General features: G+C 38.0%; 1 pseudogene and 1 gene segment (V, D, J or C); both read left to right on the top strand.

Annotated features, from left to right (window-relative positions):
• Window positions 1–234: 234 nt before the first annotated feature.
• Window positions 235–1,074, top strand: LOC299458 (Ig heavy chain variable gene segment). The segment is given in 2 exon segments: window positions 235–325; window positions 408–1,074. Coding segments are annotated over 2 exon segments (372 nt in total).
• A 22,366-nt stretch (window positions 1,075–23,440) lies between these two features.
• On the top strand, window positions 23,441–23,901 carry LOC134479488 (immunoglobulin heavy variable 1-84 pseudogene; annotated as a pseudogene).
• The last annotated feature ends 929 nt before the right edge of the window (window positions 23,902–24,830 follow it).

The raw sequence follows: 24,830 nt of genomic DNA, 5'->3' as shown, positions 1-24,830 counted from the left end.
CAAGAATAGGCCATGAAGTTACATTCTCAGTCTCAGCACAAGGCTCATCAATGAAGTTAAGGGGTGATTTTCCTCAGACAGGTTTAGGACTCGGGCCTCAGCAACCTGATTTCTGACCCAGGTGTCTCTTCTCAAGCAAGACTAGGTCCTCATCTCAAATGTATCCAGCTCATGAATATGCAAATTATGTGAATCTATAGTGGTAAATAAAGGATGTCTACACCCCACAAAACCATAAGATCACTGTCCTCTCTACAGTCACTGAGTACAAAGGACCTCACCATGGGATGGATCTGTATCATCTTTCTTGTGGCAACAGCTACAGGTAAGTGTCTCAGCATAGCAAATTTGAGGTCTGGTCACATATTCAACTGACAATGACATCCACTATATTTTTCCCTCCACAGGTGTCCACTCCCAGGTCAAGCTGCTGCAGTCTGGGGCTGCACTGGTGAAGCCTGGAGCCTCTGTGAAGATGTCTTGCAAAGCTTCTGGTTATACATTCACTGACTACTGGGTGAGCTGGGTGAAGCAGAGTCATGGAAAGAGCCTTGAGTGGATTGGGGAAATTTATCCTAACAGTGGTGCTACTAACTTCAATGAAAAGTTCAAGGGCAAGGCCACATTGACTGTAGACAAATCCACCAGCACAGCCTATATGGAGCTCAGCAGATTGACATCTGAGGACTCTGCAATCTATTACTGTACAAGACACAGTGTTAAAACCACATCCTGAGCATGTCAGAAACCCTGGAGGAAGAGCAGCAGGCTACCCTGGAACTGAGAAGACACATGTCCTATTTTTATATCTCTTTCTTAGAGACCAATTTTGCTTTTATCATCTCTGCAAAAGGACATCTATAAATTATATAATGTTACACTATGATGATCCTATAATTAACCAATACTTTGTCAAAATCACTATCATTGACCACCTCCACTGAAATGTTTCTTTTAAAAAAACAACAAAAAGGGAAATCTGTGATTATGCATCATAAAAATATTTCTGGACTCTGACAAAACCTAGAACTTTCTTTGGAATAGCTGGGAATAAAGTATAATATGACTTTCCAGATGTTGGGGGTGTAGATGGAACTATGTATTAATTTGACCTGTCAAACACCAATGTCTTTTTTGGCTATCTAAAAGCACTTTCTCAGTCTTAAGTCTTAAATGACTTCTACTTGTTTTGCTCACTCCACTTGTGTGGTCAGCAGAAGTTCTAGGGCCTTAGAATGCAAGAGGTATTTATATTTGTATATACAGCCTCATTGTTCTTGCCGATGCAAAGTTGAAAATTCCTCTCAGGAGGGAATGGGGAAAGGTGTAAAAGAAGACACTGAGACAGAGATTAGATAACAGAAGGGAAACAGTGAATTCTTTGCCAACACGAAGTTTAATTCTCATGTCTTTATATACTTTACAGAATCGTGGGAAACAGTCACAAAACCATCTGAGACAATGTCTGACATACATTGAATACCTTTAGCCATTGGGAAGCCTCCCAGTTCCTTCCTGAAAGATTAGCAGAACATTTGGCACTTTTGCCATGACTCTGTATCACAGGCAGGCTTTTATTGAAACAGGCAAAATTGCTCCTGACACAAAATCACATAAGAATAATTTGTATTTGATGAACAAAAATATTATTGAATCACTTTCACAGAATTCAATTACAAACTCAATGTATGTACATGCTAAGTGAGGTAAATTCAGAGGTTATATGTTAGTATCTGGTCCTATAAAAGTGATGCCAATGTCAATAATCAGTTCTGCAGTCAATAGGCTTTAGAGAGCATGGGCCTTTTTTGAAAGAACATCAATTTTGAAAGTTTATGGGATAATTTGTACCCATCATTGTCCTGTAGAGTATTTATGATTGTGTTTGTCTCTGCATCTATGTGTGTTTCTTGTGCTTGATTTTTGATACCTTTCATTCATATTGCCCTTTTTGTTTTGTTTTGTTTAGTAATATTACAGTTTGTTTGCTTTTCTTTTATCTAGTTTTTTTGTATGATTAATTTTTGGTTCTGTTTGTTTTGCTAATTAGATGAAGAAATGGAATTGAGGTGGCAGATAATCTATAAGGAGTTGAAAAAGACAAATCAGTAATCAGAATATATTGTGTGAAGATTTTATTTACAGTAAAAATAGAAAATGTTCTATAAAATAATAAATGATACCTTTGTTGTGTAAATATCACATATGCCCCAGTGCCCAGACTTTAAAACTCCTATCTCTGATTAAAATGTTTAAAGGGTTTTCACAGGTCAGGATTTAAAGAAATTAAGAATAAGGCATATATAAAATGTATAATGCCAAGAAATATCTAATAAAATGTTTGGGTTTTAGCAGGTTTGTGTGTGTTTGTGTGTGTGTGTGAGTGTGTGTGTGTGTGTGTTTATTTTAGTAATAATTTTCCTATTATTAATCATTGAGTGCATAGAGTAAATTCCTTCTGGGAGAAAGTATTTTATGTAGGAGTCCTTTTATTGCTATAATTCTTTAGCAGAACAATCTTATTGTTTGCTTCTACATTCCTGGACTATGTGATCAGAGGTTCTTGGTTAAAAAACTTTTTTCCGTATCATTTTCATTTAGTAAAATAGTCCCTGAAACAAGTCAAGTCTTGTTTGATTACTCCCACAGAGTTATACTATTATTCACATAGTGTAACTTTCAGGAAAGAGGCAGGACACTATTTAGATCAAAGTTGTACTTTTGTTGGTTTCTTGTTTAAATTTCCCCATTGAATGTATGTTGAGTGCCATCCAATATCATAAACATTAGTCCACAGATGAGAAGACTCCATATACAATGAGTTGTTTGGGTGTTGTCCTCTTGAATGTGATCCATGGAATTGTCAGTCAGGGAATCAAATGATGAGAAGAGATGAAACTTAGAAATTGGTGTGGATGGACATCTTCATATTGGATGAGACTTCAGGGAGTCTAAGAACAGGTAATATATTTTAGTTATATTTGAAGAAAGTAGAAAAAGGAAAAGGGTCTTCATTCAACAATAATTTTCATAATCTTTCCAATTCCAGTTATACAGTGAAGCTTAAAATGTGACTATGTAGAAACTGTCTTTACAAAGTTCTTGTTACTTTGAGGGTAGGTTATACATCTAAAAGGCTTAGAAATTAATGTGGCCACTTACAAAGTTCAGAAGGCCATAGGGTCCATCCTATAAGGTTTCACAACTGTCTATAGAAGGAGCATTCTGGAATAATCATTCTGGGGAAAGAAGGTTAGGCTTGTCCATACAGGAAGCAAACGGGACACCAGATTGTTACGAATCTCTGTTCTAACCTCTTTGGATAAAGTGCTAGTGTTTGATTTATCTTCTCCAATGAGGGGACACTCCCATGATTAAAATTTATTGTTCTCTTTGTGTTCCTCTCTGAGTACAAGGCTTTCATGCCCTCTACAACTACTGTGTCACTGTCATCTGTCATATTGATAATATTGATTGTCATGGGTCAGTGAAAGTAAAAGATCTATATAAAATTGTTGTGGAGACTTTGAGGAGCAGTGCAGAGAGTTGTGATTCTGGAGGCTACTCAGTGCTTATTCTTCCCAGTTAACCACAAACAAAACCCAGGAAACTCCTATCTCCTATGTCAGTTCATCCTTACCTTGAGTGACAGGTAATCTGAAGATCACTTCAGATAGATCCTAAAATCCATGACACCCCCTGAGAATGCTACAGAAATAGAAATGATACAAGACCATTCCAGTCACCATGAAAATAGTTTCTCTTACAGCAGAAGTAATTATATAATAGGAATATGAGAAACTCACTTAACTCTAACAAATCAAGTGAAAGGTTTGTGTGACATATCCTCATATCTTCAAACAAAACATTGAAGAAGATATTGCCAAATGAAAAGATATCTCTTGCTCATGTACTGATAGTGTTATCATAGTAATAGAAATATGCATCTTACAAAAAGCAATCTATAGATTCAATTCAATTCCAAACAAATTTCTAAGACAAGACTTTACGGATATTGATAGACTAATACTCAACATCAGATATAAAACCAAAAGAAGAACAGTGAAAATTATGCAGTCATCACCATCCCTGGGAAAATAAAACTGTACTACATACCTATAGTAATAAAAACAGCATGATATTGGCATAAATATTGACAAACTATCAATCGAATAGAATGAAAAATCCTGACATAAATCCACACACCTAAGGAAACCTAACTTTTGATAAAGAACCCAAAATACACAGTGAAAGAAAGAAACCATCTGGGGTTGGGGATTTAGCTCAGCGGTAGAGTGCTTGCCTAGCGAGTGCAAGGCCCTCGGTTCGGTCCCCAGCTCCTAAAAAAAGAAAAAAGAAAGAAAGAAAGAAAGAAAGAAGGAAAGAAAGAATGAAAGAAGCCATCTTCAACAAGTGTCAGTGATGTAACTGAATCTCTGCAAGGAGAAGAAGGAAAGTAGATTGATATCTATCAGTCTGCATAAAATTCTACATCAAGTGGATCAAACATCTTAATCCAAAGCATGCTATCTTGAGACTAATAGAAAAGAAAGTGCAAAATAGCATAGAAGTCACTGGGGTTCCTGAACAGAACACCAATAGCTCATTTGCTAAGAACAATAGTCAATAAATGTGACCTAAGGAAGCAGAGAAAGTTCTGGATTGCAAAGGAGACTGAATATTGTACAAAATAAAAACCTAGAGGATGGGAGAAGATTTTCATGAACTCTACATCTGACAGAGATATAAAGTAGAAATATGTATAACAAACTTAAGAAACTAAAAATCAAGAAAACCAATAACCTAACTGAAAATGGGTATAGAAATATACAGAATTCTCAACAGAGGAATCAAATATGACTGAGAAGCAGTTAAAGAAAGATTCCCTTAAATAACAGGGAAACGCTAATCAGAATGATTGTGAGAGCCCATTATATAGCAGTCTGAATAGTTGAGTTCACAAATAAACTGTTGAGAATGTGGACTATAGGGAACAATCCTCCAGAGCTGGCAGATCCAGATTGTATAAGTAACAATGATGACACAAGTGAGGACACATGAATCTCCTTGTGAAGTGGAAGTAGAAAACCTGGAGTGTATCCAAACAGGAGGGACCAGGTGGTTTGGAATATGGAGGTAGAAATTACTGGAAGAGACAAATGAAATTGAGTGGCATTTCTAGGTCAAGTAAAAAACATCATGCAATGGAAACCCAAATGGGTGACCCTAAATACAACTTCTAGTAATGGGGCGTATGAAAATTGAATGGGAGATCTCCTATAACCTGGCAAGACTTCTAGTAGATAGGCTTAGATATCAGCACAGTCACAAAAAACTTTGACATATACCTTGTCCTGCCTGCAAGATATCCTGGGGTAATGATAGAGCAGAGATCATGGATGTAACCAGCCCAAACTGGTCCAGTTGGGGAACCATGACATGAGAGGGAATGTACCCTTGACATTGCCCAATTAGATGGATAACTCAGAGTCCGAGATGAGAACCTTACAAAACTTTGATAAAAACAACAAAACACTAAAATGCTTTCTTGTGATATTCTGCTGTATTCATAGGCAGGGCATAATCATCAGAGAATCTTCATCTAGGAACTGATGGAAACATCTAAAAACCCACCGCTCCATTTTAGCTGGAGCTCAGGGAATCTGGCAGAAAATTGGGAGGAAAGATTACAGGAGCATAATGGGTCAAGAATTCAAGAAAATACCTACAGTATCGACTAACCTAGGCTCGGAAAGTCTAAGAAAACAATCCCAGAGCTTGCATAGGGTGACCTCTGCTTATATATTAAAATTGTGCACATTAATGTTTTGGAGTGGGATCTGGGACTATCTCTCACAATTTCTACCTGATTTAGGGAGCCTTTTACTCTTACAAGGATGCTTTCTTCCAATCTTAATATGAGGAAAGCTATCTAGTCTTATTGCAACTTGATTTGCCATGTTTTGTTGACATTTCTAGGAGATTTTCTACTTTATGAAGGGAAATGGAGGAGGATTGGATATTTAGGTAGGGAGAGGAAGAACTGTGAGGAGATGAGGATGGAGAAACTCTGATCTGAATGTAGTATATGAGAGGATGAGGAAGAGTAAAACCAAGAATTATTAAAATCAATATATTTAATCTAGCAAAATTGCAGATGTTATTGAATAAAATGTAGTCCAATTTAAACAGTGGTTTGGGGCCCAGAAAACCCTGGCAGATTCACATATATTAAGGCATAGAATAATCCAGAAGGTAGGCAAAAGGTCTTGGTATATCTTAGAGAGTGAGCTGAAGCACATTTCTATGACCTAGATCAGCAGAAATAAGTGAATATTAGGGATTTGTTTCTAGAGTTGGAGGCTTTATTTGAAACCTGTCTTGTGAGAATAGAATCTCTGCCTGGGTTATCCATGGTGGTATAATTAGGTTATATATTAGAATTAAAGCTCTGACGTAAGATTAGTACAACCTATTGGGTAATGGTACCAACTTTCTTATGGAAGTAAAGGAAATCCTTTCTAGGAGAAGACATACAGACATCACATGAAATTCCTCCATGTCATCCATTCCCCTAACTCAGCTCTCTTGTCTGCCTAACTCAGAGAAGACATTCCTAGCTTTGCAGAGACTCCAAGTGCCATGGTGAGGGGCTAAATTCTCTCAGAAGTGAAACACAGAGAGAATGGGGGAGTACTTGTGTGAGAGAGAACCTGGAAAGGGGACAGTGATATAAACACAATATCCAGTACATTAAAAACAAGAATGAGAGAAATAAATGATTTGGGTTGGGTAGGAGTGAGTAGAGAAAGCTTGCGGAGGCAGAACTGGGGAAAATCTTATTGGAATGTATTATTTAAGAACCCTTTAATTTATTTCTCTCTTTGATTCAGTTCCCAACTTCTCTTCCTTACCATCTCCTCCATACACATATCTAATGAGTTAGAAAGTATTTGGTTCCCGTGGGAGAGAGACCTCACCGCCTGGTAGGTGGGCACTCCTGAGGCTGCAGAGCAGAAGAGACCACCAACACTGCCCACCCCTGCCCACATCCCTGGCCCAAGAGGAAACTGTATAAGGCCTCTGGGTTCCCATAGGGGAGGACCCAGGAGCAGCAGGACCCCTGCGCCTGAGACACCGCCAGAACCTGAAGGAAACAGACCGGATAAACAGTTCTCTGCAACCAAATCCCGTGGGAGGGAGAGCTAAACCTTCAGACAGGCAGACATGCCTGGGAAACCAGAAGAGACTGCACTCTGCACACACATCTCAGACGCCAGAGGAAAACACCAAACGCCATCTGGAACCCCAGTGCACTGAAGCTCCCGGAAAGGGCGGCACAGATCTTCCTGGTTGCTGCCGCTGCAGAGAGCTCGTGGGCAGCACCCTGCGAGCAAATTTGAGCGTCGGGACCACAGGTAAGACCAACTTTTCTGCTGCAAGTGACCTGCCTGGTGAACTCAAGACAGAGGCCCACAGGAACAGCTGAAGACCTGTAGATAGTAAAAACTACACGCCCGAAAGCAGAACACTCTGTCCCCATAACTGGCTGAAAGAAAACAGGAAAACAGGTCTACAGCACTCCTGACACACAGGCTTATAGGACAGTCTAGCCACTGTCAGAAATAGCAGAACAAAGTAACACTAGAGATAATCTGATGGAGAGAGGCAAGCGCAGGAACCCAAGCAACAGAAACCAAGACTACATGGCATAATCGCAGCCCAATTCTCCCACCAAAATAAACATGGAATATCCAAACACACCAGAAAAGCAAGATCTAGTTTCAAAATCATATTTGATCATGATGCTGGAGGACTTCAAGAAAGAGGTGAAGAACTCCCTTAGAGAAACACAGGAAAACAATAAACAAGTAGAAGCCTACAGAGAGGAATCACAAAAATCCCTGAAAGAATTCCAGGAAAACACAATCAAACAGTTGAAGGAATTAAAAATGGAAATAGAAGCAATCAAGAAAGAACACATGGAAACAACCCTGGATATAGAAAACCAAAAGAAGAGACAAGGAGCTGTAGATACAAGCTTCACCAACAGAATACAAGAGATGGAAGAGAGACTCTCGGGAGCAGAAGATTCCATAGAAATCATTGACTCAACTGTCAAAGATAATGTAAAGCAGAAAAAGCTACTGGTCCAAAACATACAGGAAATCCAGGACTCAATGAGAAGATCAAACCTAAGGATAATAGGTATAGAAGAGAGTGAAGACTCCCAGCTCAAAGGACCAGTAAATATCTTCAACAGAATCATAGAAGAAAACTTCCCTAACCTGAAAAAAGAGATACCCATAGGCATACAAGAAGCCTACAGAACTCCAAATAGATTGGACCAGAAAAGAAACACCTCCCTTCACATAATAGTCAAAACACCAAACACACAAAATAAAGAAATAATATTAAAAGCAGTAAGGGAAAAAGGTCAAGTAACATATAAAGGCAGACCTATCAGAATCACACCAGACTTTTCGCCAGAAACTATGAAGGCCAGAAGATCCTGGACAGATGTCATACAGACCCTAAGAGAACACAAATGCCAGCCCAGGTTACTGTATCCTGCAAAACTCTCAAATAACATAGATGGAGAAACCAAGATATTCCATGACAAAACCAAATTTACACAATATCTTTCTTAAAATCAAGCACTACAAAGGATAATAAATGGTAAAGCCCAACATAAGGAGGCAAGGTATACCCTAGAAGAAGCAAGAAACTAATCGACTTGGCAACAAAACAAAGAGAAGAAAAGCACACAAACATAACCTCACATCCAAATATGAATATAGCAGGAAGCAATAATCACTATTCCTTAATATCTCTCAACATCAATGGACTCAACTCCCCAATAAAAAGACATAGATTAACAAACTGGATACGCAACGAGGACCCTGCATTCTGCTGCCTACAGGAAACACACCTCAGAGACAAAGACAGACACTACCTCAGAGTGAAAGGCTGGAAAACAACTTTCCAAGCAAATGGTCAGAAGAAGCAAGCTGGAGTAGCCATTCTAATATCAAATAAAATCAATTTTCAATTAAAAGTCATCAAAAAAGAGAAGGAAGGACACTTCATATTCATCAAAGGAAAAATCCACCAAGATGAACTCTCAATCCTAAATATCTATGCCCCAAATACAAGGGCACCTACATACGTAAAAGAAACCTTCATAAAGCTCAAAACACACATTGCACCTCACACAATAATAGTGGGAGATTTCAACACCCCACTCCCATCAATGGACAGATCATGGAAACAGAAATTATAAAGAGACCTAGACAGACTAAGAGAAGTCATGAGCCAAATGGACTTAACGGATATTTATAGAACATTCTATCCTAAAGCAAAAGGATATACCTTCTTCTCAGCTCCTCATGGTACTTTCTCCAAAATTGACCATAAACTTGGTCAAAAAACGGGCCTCAACAGGTACAGAAAGACAGAAATAATCCCGTGTGTGCTATCAGACCACTGCCTAAAACTGGTCTTCAATAACAATAAGGGAAGAATGCCCACATATACTTGGAAATTGAACAATGCTCTACTCAATGATAACCTAGTCAAGGAAGAAATAAAGAAAGAAATTAAAAACTTTTTAGAATTTAATGAAAATGAATGTACAACATACCAAAACTTATGGGACACAATGAAAGCTGTGCTAAGAGGAAAACTCATAGCGTTTAGTGCCTGCAGAATGAAACAGGAAAGAGCATATGTCAGCAGCTTGACAGCACACCTAAAAGCTCTAGAGCAAAAAGAAGCAAATACACCCAGGAGGAGTAGAAGGCAGGAAGTGATCAAACTCAGAGCTGAAATCAACCAAGTAGAAACAAAAAGGACCATAGAAAGAATCAACAGAACCAAAAGTTGGTTCTTTGAGAAAATCAACAAGATAGATAAACCCTTAGCCAGACTAACGAGAGGACACAGAGAGTGTGTCCAAATTAACAAAATCAGAAATGAAAAGGGAGACATAACTATAGATTCAGAGGAAATTCAAAAAATCATCAGAACTTACTATAAAAGCCTATATTCAACAGAACTTGAAAATCTACAGGAAATGGACAATTTCCTAGACAGATACCAGGTACTGAAGTTAAATCAGGAACAGATAAGTCAGTTAAAGAACCCCATAATTCCTAAGGAAATAGAAGCAGTCATTAAAGGTCTCCCAACCAAAAAGAGCCCAGGTCCAGACAGGTTTAGTGCAGAATTCTATCAAACCTTCATAGAAGACCTCATACCAATATTATCCAAATTATTCAACGAAATTGAAACAGATGGATCACTCCCAAATTCCTTCTATGAATCCACAATTATTCTTATACCTAAACCACACAAAGACCCAACAAAGAAAGAGAACTTCAGACCAATTTCCCTTATGAATATCGACGCAAAAGTACTCAATAAAATTCTGGAAAACCGAATCCAAGAGCACATCAAAACAATCATCCACCATGATCAAGTAGGCTTCATCCCAGGCATGCAGGGATGGTTTAATATACGGAAAACCACCAACGTGATCCAATTATATAAACAAACTGAAAGAACAAAACCACATGATCATTTCATTAGATGCTGAGAAAACATTTGACAAAATTCAACACCCCTTCATGATAAAAGTCCTGGAAAGAATAGGAATTCAAGGCCCATACCTAAACATAGTAAAAGCCATATACAGCAAACCAGTTGCTAACATCAAACTAAATGGAGAGAAACTTGAAGCAATCCCACTAACATCAGGGACTAGATGAGGCTGCCCACTCTCTCCCTACTTATTCAATATAGTTCTTGAAGTTCTAGCCAGAGCAATCAGACAACAAAAGGAGGTCAAGGGGATACAGATCGGAAAAGAAGAAGTCAAAATATCACTATTTGCAGATGATATGATAGTATGTTTAAGTGATCCCAAAAGTTCCACCAGAGAACTACTAAAGCTGATAGACAACTTCAGCAAAGTGGCTGGGTATAAAATTAACTCAAATAAATCAGTAGCCTTCCTCTACACAAAAGAGAAACAAGCCGAGAAAGAAATTAGGGAAACGACACCCTTCATAATAGACCCAAATAATATAAAGTACCTCGGTGTGACTTTAACCAAGCCAGTAAAAGATCTGTACAATAAGAACTTCAAGACCCTGAAGAACGAAATTGAAGAAGACCTCAGAAGATGGAAAGATCCCCCATGCTCATGGATTGGCAGGATTAATATAGTAAAAATGGCCATTTTACCAAAAGCGATCTACAGATTCAATGCAATCCCCATCAAAATACCAATCCAATTCTTCAAAGAGTTAGACAGAACAATTTGTAAATTCATCTGGAATAACAATAAACCCAGGATAGCTAAAACTATCCTCAACAATAAAAGGACTTCTGGGGGAATCACTATCCCTGAACTCAAGCAGTATTACAGAGCAATAGTGATAAAAACTGCATGGTATTGGTACAGAGACAGACAGATAGACCAATGGAATAGAATTGAAGACCCAGAAATGAACCCACACACCTATGGTCACTTGATTTTTGACAAAGGAGCCAAAACCATCCAATGGAAAAAAGATAGCATTTTCAGCAAATGGTGCTGGTTCAACTGGAGGTCAACATGTAGAAGAATGCAGATCGATCCATGCTTATCACCCTGTACAAAGCTTAAGTCCAAGTGGATCAAGGACCTCCACATCAAACCAGACACACTCAAACTAATAGAAGAAAAACTAGGGAAGCATCTGGAACACATGGGCACTGGATAAAATTTCCTGAACAAAACACCAATGGCTTATGCTCTAAGATCAAGAATCGACAAATGGGATGTCATAAAACTGCAAAGCTTCTGTAAGGCAAAGGACACTGTGGTTAGGACAAATCGGCAACCAACAGATTGGGAAAAGATCTTTACCAATTCTACAACAGATAGAGGCCTTATATCCAAAATATACAAAGAACTCAAGAAGTTAGACCTCAGGGAGACAAATAACCCTATTAAAAAATGGGGTTCAGAGCTAAACAAAGAATTCACACCTGAGGAATGCCGAATGGCTAAGAAACTCCTAAAGAAATGTTCAACATCTTTAGTCATAAGGGAAATGCAAATCAAAACAACCCTGAGATTTCACCTCACACCAGTGAGAATGGTTAAGATAAAAAAACTCAGGTGGCAGAAGATGCTGGCAAGGATGCGGAGAAAGAGGAATACTCCTCCATTGTTGGTGGGATTGTAGACTGGTACAACCATTCTGGAAATCAGTCTGGAGGTTCCTCAGAAAATTGGACATTGAACTGCCTGAGGATCCAGCTATACCTCTCTTGGTCATATACCCAAAAGATGCCCCAACATATAAAAAAGACACGTGCTCCAATATGTTCATCGCAGCCTTATTTATAATAGCCAGAAGCTGGAAAGAACCCAGATGCCCTTCAACAGAGGAATGGATACAGAAAATGTGGTACATCTACACAATGGAATATTACTCAGCTATCAAAAACAACGGCTTTATGATATTCGTAGGCAAATGGTTGGAACTGGAAAATATCATCCTGAGTGAGGTAACCCAATCACAGAAAAACACACATGGTATGCACTCATTAATAAGTGGCTATTAGCCCAAGTGCTTGAATTACCCTAGATGCCTAGAACAAATGAAACTCAAGACGGATGATCAAAATGTGAATGCTTCACTCCTTTAAAAGGGGAACAAGAATACCCTTGGCAGGGAAGAGAGAGGCAAAGATTAAAACAGAGACAGAAGGAACACCCATTCAGAGCCTGCCCCACATGTGGCCCATACATATACAGCCACCCAATTAGACAAGATGGATGAAGCAAAGAAGTGCAGACCGACAGGAGCCGGTTGTAGATCGCTCCTGAGAGACACAGCCAGAATACAGCAAATACAGAGGCGAATGCCAGCAGCAAACCACTGAACTGAGAATAGGAACCCCGGTGAAGGAATCAGAGAAAGAACTAGAAGAGCTTGAAGGGGCTCGAGACCCCATATGTACAACATTGCCAAGCAACCAGAGCTTCCAGGGACTAAGCCACTACCTAAAGACTATACATGGACTGACCCTTGACTCTGACCTCATAGATAGCAATGAATATCGTAGTAAGAGCACCAGTGGAATGGGAAGCCCTGGGTCCTGCTAAGACTGAACCCCCAGTGAACTAGATTGTTGGGGGGAGGGTGGCAATGGGGGGAGGGTTGGGAGGGGAACACCCATAAGGAAGGGGAGTGGGGAGGGGGATGTTTGCTCGGAAACCGGGAAGGGAATAACACTTGAAATGTATATAAGAAATACTCAAGTTAATAAAAAAAAAAAAAAGAAAGTATTTGGTTCATATGACGGTTTAAGGGAAGACCTTGGAGTAGTAAAGGGAGGAAGAACACCCATCAGCATGTATTGTATAAAAATCAAGATGGGTGTTTTTAATAAAATGGGGAAAATGAGAGGTTTCTATACAATAAAACATTACAGAGATGTTAAAAAATATATGAAATCATGAGATTTGCTGATAAGTGGGTTGAACTACAAAAACATTCTCAACCAATGTGCAACAGAATACACCATTAAAGACAAATATGTATATATTTGCTTAAATGTGGGTGTTGTTTGTTACGTATTCAATAGACAGGCTACAAACCATATAAGTACAGAGATAAGATTTAGAGGAATAATGTACTAAAGAGGGATTGGTATCCTTAGGATATGGAAATAGAATGTAATTGGATTAATTAAAATGGGAGTACAGGTAGGCGCTGATAAGGGAAGAGATATGGATAGATAAATCTAAAAATAACGTCCATTTGAGGAGTTGTATGCAATCTTATTTCAGGAGAAGTTGCTTAAAATATATACATATATGAATGGAATCTAAATGGAATTATCTAGTTGTAGAAGAGACAAAATCCAAACTAGACATTTCTCTTCACCAAATAAAAAATCCAGTTCTTGAAGTAGGTCACTGATAATCAATGTATTAGATAATGGACCATGATTCAAACTCCAAAATCTTCCAGTCTGCTTCCAAAACTTTTGGGTTCTTTTCACGATTAAATGCAAGGTGTTTTTTCTGAAGACAATATCACCATCATATATTGATCTTGGGAAGTTGAGATGCAATCTACTTGGATTTTTCACTACTCCTGACTAATATTCATGGTACAAGAAGGCGTCTGTACACTGCCAAAATAGAAAGACAAACAATAATCCAGCCAAAATCACCTTTATTTCTCAGATGATCTCCCTGCAAATTATGCTGGTGCAATAGTGGCACAAACCTTGAAGTGTGAAACAACCCATAAGAGATTGGGTTTTAGGTTTACATATCTGGGTGGAAATTATCACTAATCCTGATTTAATCCAAGAAATTAACACAAAATAGTCCAAGTTTACCAAGAACTAGAAGTTCAAACACAAATTCAAATCATAAATTGATTACAATGTTTACAACACAGATGTTCAATAATCTCATAAATGTTCTCTGACGGCTGCAGGACAACAGTGGTGATGGCAAAGCCTGTACGGTCCGAGGACACTCAAGTCAAAGATTTCAGGAAAAGAGGTCTTGATTTCACCAAGTATAATTATTTTTAACTACCAATTCGTTTAATGTAGGCTTATTTTAGCACTAATATCTAAGGGTCAGACAGGTCTTGAGCTGCATACATAGTTTCTTTTATATCAACACTCTCTCTCCTTTGTACAATTATGATGTAAGTCTTTAAACTCTGTCTCTGACACAATTTCAGGTGGATGATTTACCCTCTGAACATAGGTGCTTTGCCCCACATGTTGCCTGATAAACACAGGAAAAAGTTTCCTTTTCCTGTTTCTCCTACTTTTGCCTTTATAGAAATGGGAAGCAGTAGAGCTGGATGAATTGCCACTAAGGAGGAATCTGATTTTGAGAGGATATTAAAGTAGTATTGGTCTTAGCCATTCTCACTGGTGTGAGGTGAAATCTCAGGGTTGTTTTGATTTGCATTTCTCTTATGACTAAGGATGATGAACATTTCTTTAGCTATTTCTCAGCCATTCAGCATTCCTTAGCTGTGAATTCTTTGTTTAGCTCTGAACCCCATTTTTAATAGGGTTATTTGTCTCCCTGCAGCCTAACTTCTTAAGTTTCTTGCATATTTTGGATATAAGCCCTCTATCAGTTGTAGGATTGGTAAAGATCTTTTCCCAATCTGTTGTTTGATGTTTTGTCCTAACAACAGTGCCCTTTGCCTTACAGAAGCTTTACAGTTTTATGAGATCCAATTTGTCGTTTCCTGATCTCAGAGCATAAGCCATGGGTGTTTTGTTCAGGAAATTTTCTGAGAATTCACCTCACACCAGTGAGAATGGCTAAGATCAAAAACTCAGGTGACTGCACATGCTGGCAAGGATGTGGAGAAAGAGGAACACTTTTCCATTGCTGGTGTAATTGCAGACTGGTACAACCATTCTGGAAATCAGTCTGGAGGTTCCTCAGAAAATTGGACATTGAACTACCTGAGGACACAGGTATACCTCTTTTGGGCATATACCCAAAAGATGCCCCAACAAATAACAAAGACACATGCTCCACTATGTTCATAGCAGCCTTATGTATAATAGCCAGAAGCTGGAAAGAAGCCATATGCCTTTCAACAGAGGAATGGATATAGCAAATGTGGTACATCTACACAATGGAATATTACTCAGTTATAAAAAACAATGACTTTATGAAATTCATAGCCAAATGGTTGGAACTGGAAAATATCATCCTGGGTGAAGTAACCCAATCACAGAAATACACACATAGTATGCCCTCATTGATAAGTGCATATTAGCCCAAATGCTTGGATTACCCTAAATGCACAAAACACATGAAACTCTAGAAAGATGACCAAAATGCGAATGCTTCACTCTTTCTTTAAAAGGGGAACAAGAATACCCTACGGAGGGAAAAGGGAGGCAAAGATTAGAACAGAGGCAGAAGAAATAGCCATTCAGAGCCTGCCCCACATGTGGCCCATACATATACAGCCACCAAACTATATAAGATGGATGAAGCAAAGGAGTGCAGGCCGACATGAAGTGATGTAGATCTCTCCTGAGAGACACAGCCTGACTACAGCAAATACATTGGCGAATGCCATAATTAAACCACTGAACTGAGAACGGGACCCCGGTTGAAGGAATCTTAGAAAGGACTGAAAGAGCTTGAAGGGGCTTGAGACCCCATAAAGAGGAAGTCCTCAGTCCTGCCAAGACTGAACCCTCAGTGAATGTGATTATTGGGTGGAGGCCGGTAATGGGGGTAGGATGGGGAGGGGCACATCCAAAGAGAGGGAGTGGGGGAGGGATTAGGGGATGTCTGCCTGGAAACTGGGAAAAGGAATAACAATCTAAATGTAAATAAGAAATATCCAAGTTAATAAAGATAAAAAAATAAAATGTAGTATTGGCACACCTCATAATTACTGATGCATAAATCATTATTGTTAGTTAAACTAGAGTTATTTATTCCTTAAGCTGAGCTCTGTGAACACTGAAGTTAAAGGGAAAAGTTATTTCATAATCCCTACTGTGCAACTTTAGTATCATTCATGACAATCCTAACTACATGGGAGCTCAGCAACACCAGGGGGCACCATGAGACCAAGAATCCCCATAGAGAGATGAGTTGTGTGTGGAGGGGACTCTGTGTCCTCTGTGGTTTTTTTCCTTAAGTGTATATAGTTTTTTTTTTCTTTTGAAAAACCAAAAAAAGAAGAAATATAAAAGGGTATTAAAAGCAAATGAAAATTAAACAAAGCAATCTATAAACAAGTCACACACACACACACACACACACACACACACACACACACACACCAGTAAAATCACAGCTTTGTAGTTATGATACCTAGGCAAAATATAAGTCAGAGAAACAGAATTGAAGAAGGTGGTAGAAAAATGTGTACACTTCTGGTGATGCGTTCAGTCAAGGCTCCTTGTGGTAGTATTTTAGAGGCAAAGCCTTCATAAAAGAACCTACCAACTTTATTTTATGTGTATGTATGGGAGTACACTCAGCATACATGCACATGCATGACAGAGAGAGAGAGAGAGAGAGAGAGAGAGAGAGAGAGAGAGAGAGAGAGAGAGAGAGACTCATTAGAACACATTTTTACTATTGCAGAATTTGTTTATCCCTTCCAGGATGTACAGTAGTCTCTTGGTGTACCCTTCAGTTACAGGGACAGGAATTATACATCCCCCATCCACCATTCCATACTGCTATGACAGCCATAGTTGTAGCACATGTACTCATATGAAACTTATCATGTAAAACATGACTATAATATTTGTAGGATTCCAAATTCTGCAAAACGTGGATGAACATGTTAACATGATTATGCTATCATTTTGTCATGGTTCTAATTCCCAGGGGAAGAAACTGTTTTATGACATATATTCACTGTTATTTATGGAAGTGAGCAGTGTGGAAATGGCCTCGTTTCAAAAGTTTTGATCCTATGAAAATATTCTGACTTTTGCTAGTTCTTCATGAAAAGCAAAATATTATTCTGTACGGATGTCCAAGGTATTACCTGCAAACCCCACACTGAAAGGCTCTTCTCACAACAACACATATAAAACTCTTTCTCTGGTTTTTGGTTGTTCTTAACTACAACTCATTTTCCTCATTTTTCCAGGATATATTGTCAGGAGCTATGATAGTAGACTTTTTCCATGGTCAATAAATCTTAATTTAATTGATTTTTGAAACCTTAACATGTGCGACTCTTCTCATCTTCCAATCTCCTGAGAAATCCATAGTGTATTGTATTATTATCCATATATATATATATACATATACATACATATATATGCATCTCCATATACATTCATATACCCACATCCATATATACATATCCATATAATCCATATACACACATACAGACATATACACATACATCCACATATATACACATACATACACATACACACAAACACATACACACAAACACATACACACACACACACACACACACACACACACACACCAAATGTCACATACATGAGTCCATTTAATATTGTCAAAATTATTTAGGGCTGATTCTAATTTTAGATAATTCTTCAATAATCATGTTCATTCTGTCCTAGGTAGGTTGGTCCTTGGACTTTTACTAGTGTGATAAAGGAATGAAGAACAGAAAAGCTGGGCTGGGGCAGGCAGTGCTCCCTCTGTAGAGCAATATCAACTGCAAAACACAGCTAAGAACCTCAGAGCTTTTATGATGTACTGCACAGGGTGGGGAGGAATTATCTCTCCTCACTCCAGGAAGAGGAAGAAGCTGTAATTGCTAGTTTTCATACGTGCTGGCTCAGTTCATAAACATAGATAATTGTACAGGCTGTCAACATTCACATTTGCACCAGAAGTTTTTTTGTCAATTTTGAGCCTGAGCCATATCAGTGATACAGAGTACTCAGCATTTTGTTGGTTTCCCACATAAGTTATTATTCCTAACTCTGACAGAGACCTGTCCATCATATTAAAAACCACCCAGTGCTCCACACAGAGAGTCTGTCCTTTGTGTAATTCTTTCCAAAATGTCACTTCTGACATTCCTGCCCAGTATCTATTACTATAGTGGCATGTTCCTGAGTTCATGTCTCTTAGTACCTTTACTCCACAAGGTGCACCACCCATTCTGATAGAGTTGTGGGTGACTAGTGCATGGTACAGCTTCAAGATTTGAGGACATGATTTCCCATGTCAAGAACCATCTCTGTAGCTTATGGTGCCTGATCTGTTACTCAAGTGATGCTCAAGATTGCTAAACTGTCAGCTCATGCACTCAACCACACTGTAGTCTTGAATGTATCGAGATACCAGCTGGTCTCCTCAGCGCTAATATCCTTTTGTGGCTGGCTTAGAGTATGAAAGTTTCTGATAAGCATCCAGAAGCCAACATCAACATCAAGATAGAGACATTCTTATAGTAACCAAGGCAAGAAACCCATTATTCTTCATAAATCTTGACAGCCTTTGTAAGCTTATATTCTCAAGAATGTTGTCATTTCTTTAGTATGATTTTCTCTGTGCAAGCATTTATTACCAAAAGCAGAGGAAGAATTGATACACAATTTTGAAGTGCTTTTAAACCATAGTTCCAGTCTTCAGTCACAGAGGAAATGTAGTCTTGACTTCAGCCTTCCACTTGAGAGACAGAAACATTTTGTGAGATACTTTCGTATGTTGTGTTTTGTGATTTTATTTCTAATGGCATTAAAAAACATTGTTATTTCACATTATTATAAAAAATGTAGCCTCAGATATCTTTCAAAATGGATAGTTTCAAGAAAATGTTACCATTTAAAATTATATATTATAAAATTATATAAGTATAATATAATATATAACATTACATATTATATAATGTTTTTTATTTATATTTCATGTTATTCCCATTCCTAGTTCGTGGCCATGAACTCCCTAGCCCATTCCCCTCTTCATCTTCTATAATGGTGTTCCCCCTCCCCAACCACCCTGCTTCCTGCCTTCCTGCCTTGATAATCCCCTACACAAGGGAATCCAGCCTTGGCCAACCAAGGGCTTTTTCTCCCTTTCTTACCGAACAAAGCCATCCTTTGCTACACATGCAGCTGGAGCCATGGCTCTGTCCATTGTAGTCTTTGGGTAGTGGTTTAGTCCCTGGGAGGTATGAGATTGATGGTTTCAAGAAAATTTAAGCATTGCAAATTTTAAAATTTTATTTATATGGGTGTTCATTGGTGCATGCATGTACCACTTGAGTGCCTGTCCACTTGGAGGTTAAAAGAGGTTATTAGACAATTTGAAATTGGAATTACAGACATTTATGAGCTGCCCCAAGTGTTCTGGGAATTGAATCTGGGTCCTCTGGAAGAGCAGCCAGGGTTCTTCATTGCTGAGCCATATCTTCAGTCATGGCAATAAAATTTCACTAGTTAATTTAAAGTATTTCTTCAGTACTATTACATATGGTAAGGGATATTTATGCTCTATTCATATTTTGCGAGCCACAAGTGATGATCTGTTTTATTATGTTGGTGCAGATGTGGTGATTCTGTATAATTGTGACAAATCATAGTGGCTGACTGGCAGAAAGACGTGGTATTGTCTTCTGTAGTACGGCCATCTGATTTTTAAAAGTCTAAATTTTCAGGAAAGTGAGCCAGTATAACCATATCCTCCTGAAAACCATAGTACAGCTTTAAATTGTCTATGTATAAATGTACGTAATTGCACAAATTATAATAGTAGTTACATAAATTTAAGAAACTAAAATAAATGTCTGCAAAAATACTATTGATTTCATTTTCCTGTTGGCTACCAACTTCTAAGCATGTCTTGCACAATCACTTGTGCATAGCATCCCTTTTGAACTTCACTGGAGTAAACTAATTTTTCCTTTGCATGTGAGTGTCAATTGCAGAAATTCCTGGTTAGCAGTGAGAGCCCATGTCCATTTTCACCTCCCAACTTGGGGATTTTATCTGGGTTAAATTGTTTAGGATACTGTGCCTGTTGCCAAAGTTTCTGTGACTTCATATGTGCATCAGTCCAATTGTGTCTGGAAGATGCTCCTTCCTTGGAGTCATCCAACCTCTCTGACTCTTATAATCTTCTCAATCTTAAAAACGTTTTCCTCTATTTTTATCTCTATTTTACTGTATCATGCTTGTAAATACCTTATACTTTATTGTCCCAATTCTAGTTCCTCTGCTTCTACAATTCAGTATGCCAAATAAAATATTCAAATCTTGGAACATATATGAGTGAAAACATGAATCACTTGCTTTATGGACACAGGTGGTCTATTCAGTATATTTTTCCAGTTCCATACAGACAGCTAAAGATTACATAATATGTTTTACCTCTGAGACATATTTATTTATCTACATGTACCAATTCTTCTTATTTTATTTATGCTTTTTTTGAAATCTAAGATTATTTCTTCCTCTGCATACTGTTTATAGAGCATGACTAACGTGCTATGAATAAAGAGTTATGTGTAAGTGAATGTACTATAAGGTGTAGAGTCATTTGAGTATATGTTTGTATTGTTATTACTGGGACACAACAAAATGTTATTTATTTATTTATTGATGAATTTTCATAGATAAGACGTTATCCCAGGTAAGTATGGTCAAAAGGCCACGTTTAAAATTGATACATGTAGTAGATCTTGGTCGTGTTACTAATGGTTTTGTTGTCAAGCTGTCACATATATATATATATATATATATATATATATATATATATATATATATGTGTGTGTGTGTGTGTGTGTGTGTTTATATACCCACTATATTGTGTGAGCCTTGATCAATGAAGCTCATATATGCTGAGTGTAAAGAGTGATGCAGACTTTATTGAGTGTTCAGAATGCTGAGATTAACAGAGAACTCAGCTACAGACAAGTAATTATTCCAATTCCTCACCCAGAAATCAAGGGCCATCATAAAACAGGGAAAAGAAAAGGAGGTACAATGCTGAGAATGGGGTCAAAGGAGATCAAATTCTATCTCCAGGGATTCCACTGTTCTTAGTGCACACATGAACTCTCAGTATCTATGCTTATCTACAAAAGACACACTAATTAACCAGTGGACATTACCACACGAGAGATCTCTAAATGACTGAGCGGGTAAAGATGTCTACTGGCATGCTTAGCAATATCAGGTAAACGCCTTATAAATGAATGTCATAAGTCACCCTCTGAGTTTAATATACCCACCTTGTTGCATATATACCTAAACTCACCACTAGAAGAAATATATAATTAAAAAATACAACATGGATGGGGAGGAACACTTGAGAGCCCATACCAGACTGAAGGACTTTTGAAATTTGATGACAGATGGGCAAAATATATTCACTTTTTTGGCTAAGAATTTTGGAGGTTTACTTTTTACTAGTGATAATTCTATCAATGTGGATATAGTTAGGAATAATTAAATTCACTGTGTTATTAGGTAATGAAACAGAGGAAGTAGGATGTTGGGAAAGGGACTTATCATAGGGGCGGAAAGGGAAATATAGAGACCAAGTAGTGATAGATGGTGATGTGAGTCCTGAGAGTGGAGGTAGATTTTAGCATATTTCATATTTGATTGAAAATGTCAAAGAATAAAAATCGTTTTGAAATATAGAAATAACAACTTTACTTATGTACAGATTTTTATATGTGCATTTTGTACACTATATATTTCTCATGTCACCTCTTGACCCTCTTTTTGCCTTTATTCTACTAGAAAATTTCATGGATACAATATCATGAATTTGCATGAATAGTTGTATATAAATATGAAATTTTCAAGAGCTACTAAAGAGAGTCTCATTTAATGTCTGTGATTTTGATATTGTGCTTATTAATACAGTCATCTCTAATTACATTCATTTTTCCATAAGCAATGTCAATTTCTTATTTATTTCTGGTCAAACATTCTGCTGTGTGTGTGTGTGTGTGTGTGTGTGTGTGTGTGTGTATTGTGTGTTTGTGTATACAATTAATAATATATATAACTCTGCCTTACCTATAAAATCATTTCTTGACATGGCTATAGCTTTTTGCTATAATTTAGTTATTGAGGAGCCTCCTGCAATAATAAATACTAATAATAAGTAATAATAATTCTTTTGAAGCACATTTACTTTTACTCATTTTATTAAATTTTGAAGTATATAACCTGTTGAATTGACAAATATTAGTTGCATGTATGAGAAAATAGACTCTAAAACTATAACAATTGTCTGTTATTGGAATTTTCCATTATTTTTATAAGTTTTTTTTCTTTCTTTTTTTTTTTTTTCGGGGCTGGGGACCGAACCCAGGACCTTGTGCTTCCTAGGTAAGCGCTCTACCACTGAGCCAAATCCCCAACCCCTTTTTATAAGTTTTTTTTCATTATTTTTACTCATCATTTTCATCATCTCCATCTTCATCACCATTATCATCCCCACCACTACCACCACCACCACCACCACCACCACCACCACTACCACCACCATCATCTCATCATCATCATTATCTCATCATCATCATCATTATCACAGAGCATTATTCATAAATCAATGTGTTAACATATCATAGAGTGGAGGAAGAGCTATGGGCCAAAAATTGATTGAGACATTTGTCCCTGAAGTTTGCATAGCATCTGTCTAGGGTTCACAGAAAGTAACTGGGATGCACTTCCTTAGAAAGGAATAGGATTTGGAGCTGAGCATCCTGCTGTTTGCCCCATATGTCTTTTCAGTTCTTCCTCTTCACAACTGTACTCCAGCTAGACAAGTTCTTTATGTAATAAATACCCTATTCATGAATATGCAAATTATCTGAATCTATGGCAGTAAATACAGGGATGTCCACACTCTGAAAACAACATATGACCATTGTTCTCTCCATAGGCCCTGAACACAATGACTCTAACCATGGAATGGAGCTGGATCTTTCTCTTTCTCTTGTCAGTAACTGCAGGTATGGAGCACATCATTTAGAATTCTGAAAAGGAGACAGGGCCTGAGATGGTACTGACAACCACTCTGACTTTTCCTCCACAGTTGTCCACTCCCAGGTCCAGTTGCAGCAATCTGGAGCTGAGCTGGCTAAACCTGGGACTTCAGTGAAGCTGTCCTGCAAGGCTTCTGGCTATACCTTCACCAGCTACTATATTTACTGGGTAAAGCAGAGGCCTGGACAGGGCCTTGAGTGGATCGGATATATTTATCCTGGAAATGGTGGTACTTACTACAGTGAGAAGTTCAAGGGCAAAGCCACATTTACTGCAGACACATCCTCCAGCACAGCCTACATGCTACTGGGCAGCCTGACACCTGAGGACTCTGCGTACTATTTCTGTGCAAGACACACAGTGCTGTAACCACATTCTAAGTGTGTCAAAATCCCTGAAGGAACAGGAAGCTGTGCTGAGACTGAGATGCCATAAAGAATAAAATTAGCCTTGTTCAGAAATAGTAATTCTGAATGTCCATTGATTGCTTCAGGTGAAGAAATTAAAAATTGAAACAGTAGCAAAAAAAAAAGCACAAAGGGAGACAACCCTGCATATAGCAAACCAAAGGAAGAGACAAGGAGCCCTAAATACAAGCATCACCAACAGAATACAAGAGATAGAAGAGAGAATCTCAGGAGCAGAAAATTCCATAGAAATCATCGACACAATGGTCAAAGATAATTTAAAATGGAAAAAGTCACTGGTCCAAAACATACAGGAAATCCAGGACACAATGAGAAGATCAAACCTAAGTATAATAGGTATAGAAGAGTATGAAGACTTCCAGCTCAAAGGACAAGTAAATATCTTCAACAAAATAATAGAAGAAAACTCCCTAAACCTAAAGAAAGAGATGCCCATAGACATATAAGAAGCCTACAGAACTCCAAATAGATTGGACCAGAAAAGAAACTCTTCTCATTACATAATAGTTAAAACAGGAAATGCACAAAACAACGAAAGAATATTAAAAGCAGTAAGGGAAAATGTCAAGTAACATATGAAGACAGACCTATCAGAATCATACTAGACTTCTCACCAGACACTATGAAAGCCAGAAGATCCTGGACAGATGCCATACAGACCCTAAGAGAACACAAATGCAAGCCCAGGTTACAGTATCCAGCAAAACTCTCAATTAACATAGATGGAGAAACCAAGGTATTCCATGACAAAAGGAATTTTACACAATATTTTTATACAAATAAAGCCAGACAAAGGATAATAAATGGTAAAGCCCAACATGAGGAGGCAAGCTACACACTAGCAAAAACAAGAAACTAATCATCTTGGCA

The sequence above is a fragment of the Rattus norvegicus genome, chromosome 6 (assembly GCF_021556685.1).
Source record: "Rattus norvegicus strain SHRSP/BbbUtx chromosome 6, alternate assembly SHRSP_T2T, whole genome shotgun sequence".
Taxonomy (NCBI): Eukaryota; Metazoa; Chordata; class Mammalia; order Rodentia; family Muridae; genus Rattus; species Rattus norvegicus.
The sequence above is the reverse complement of the archived record's forward strand: the minus strand, read 5'-3'. Positions and strand labels throughout refer to the sequence as shown.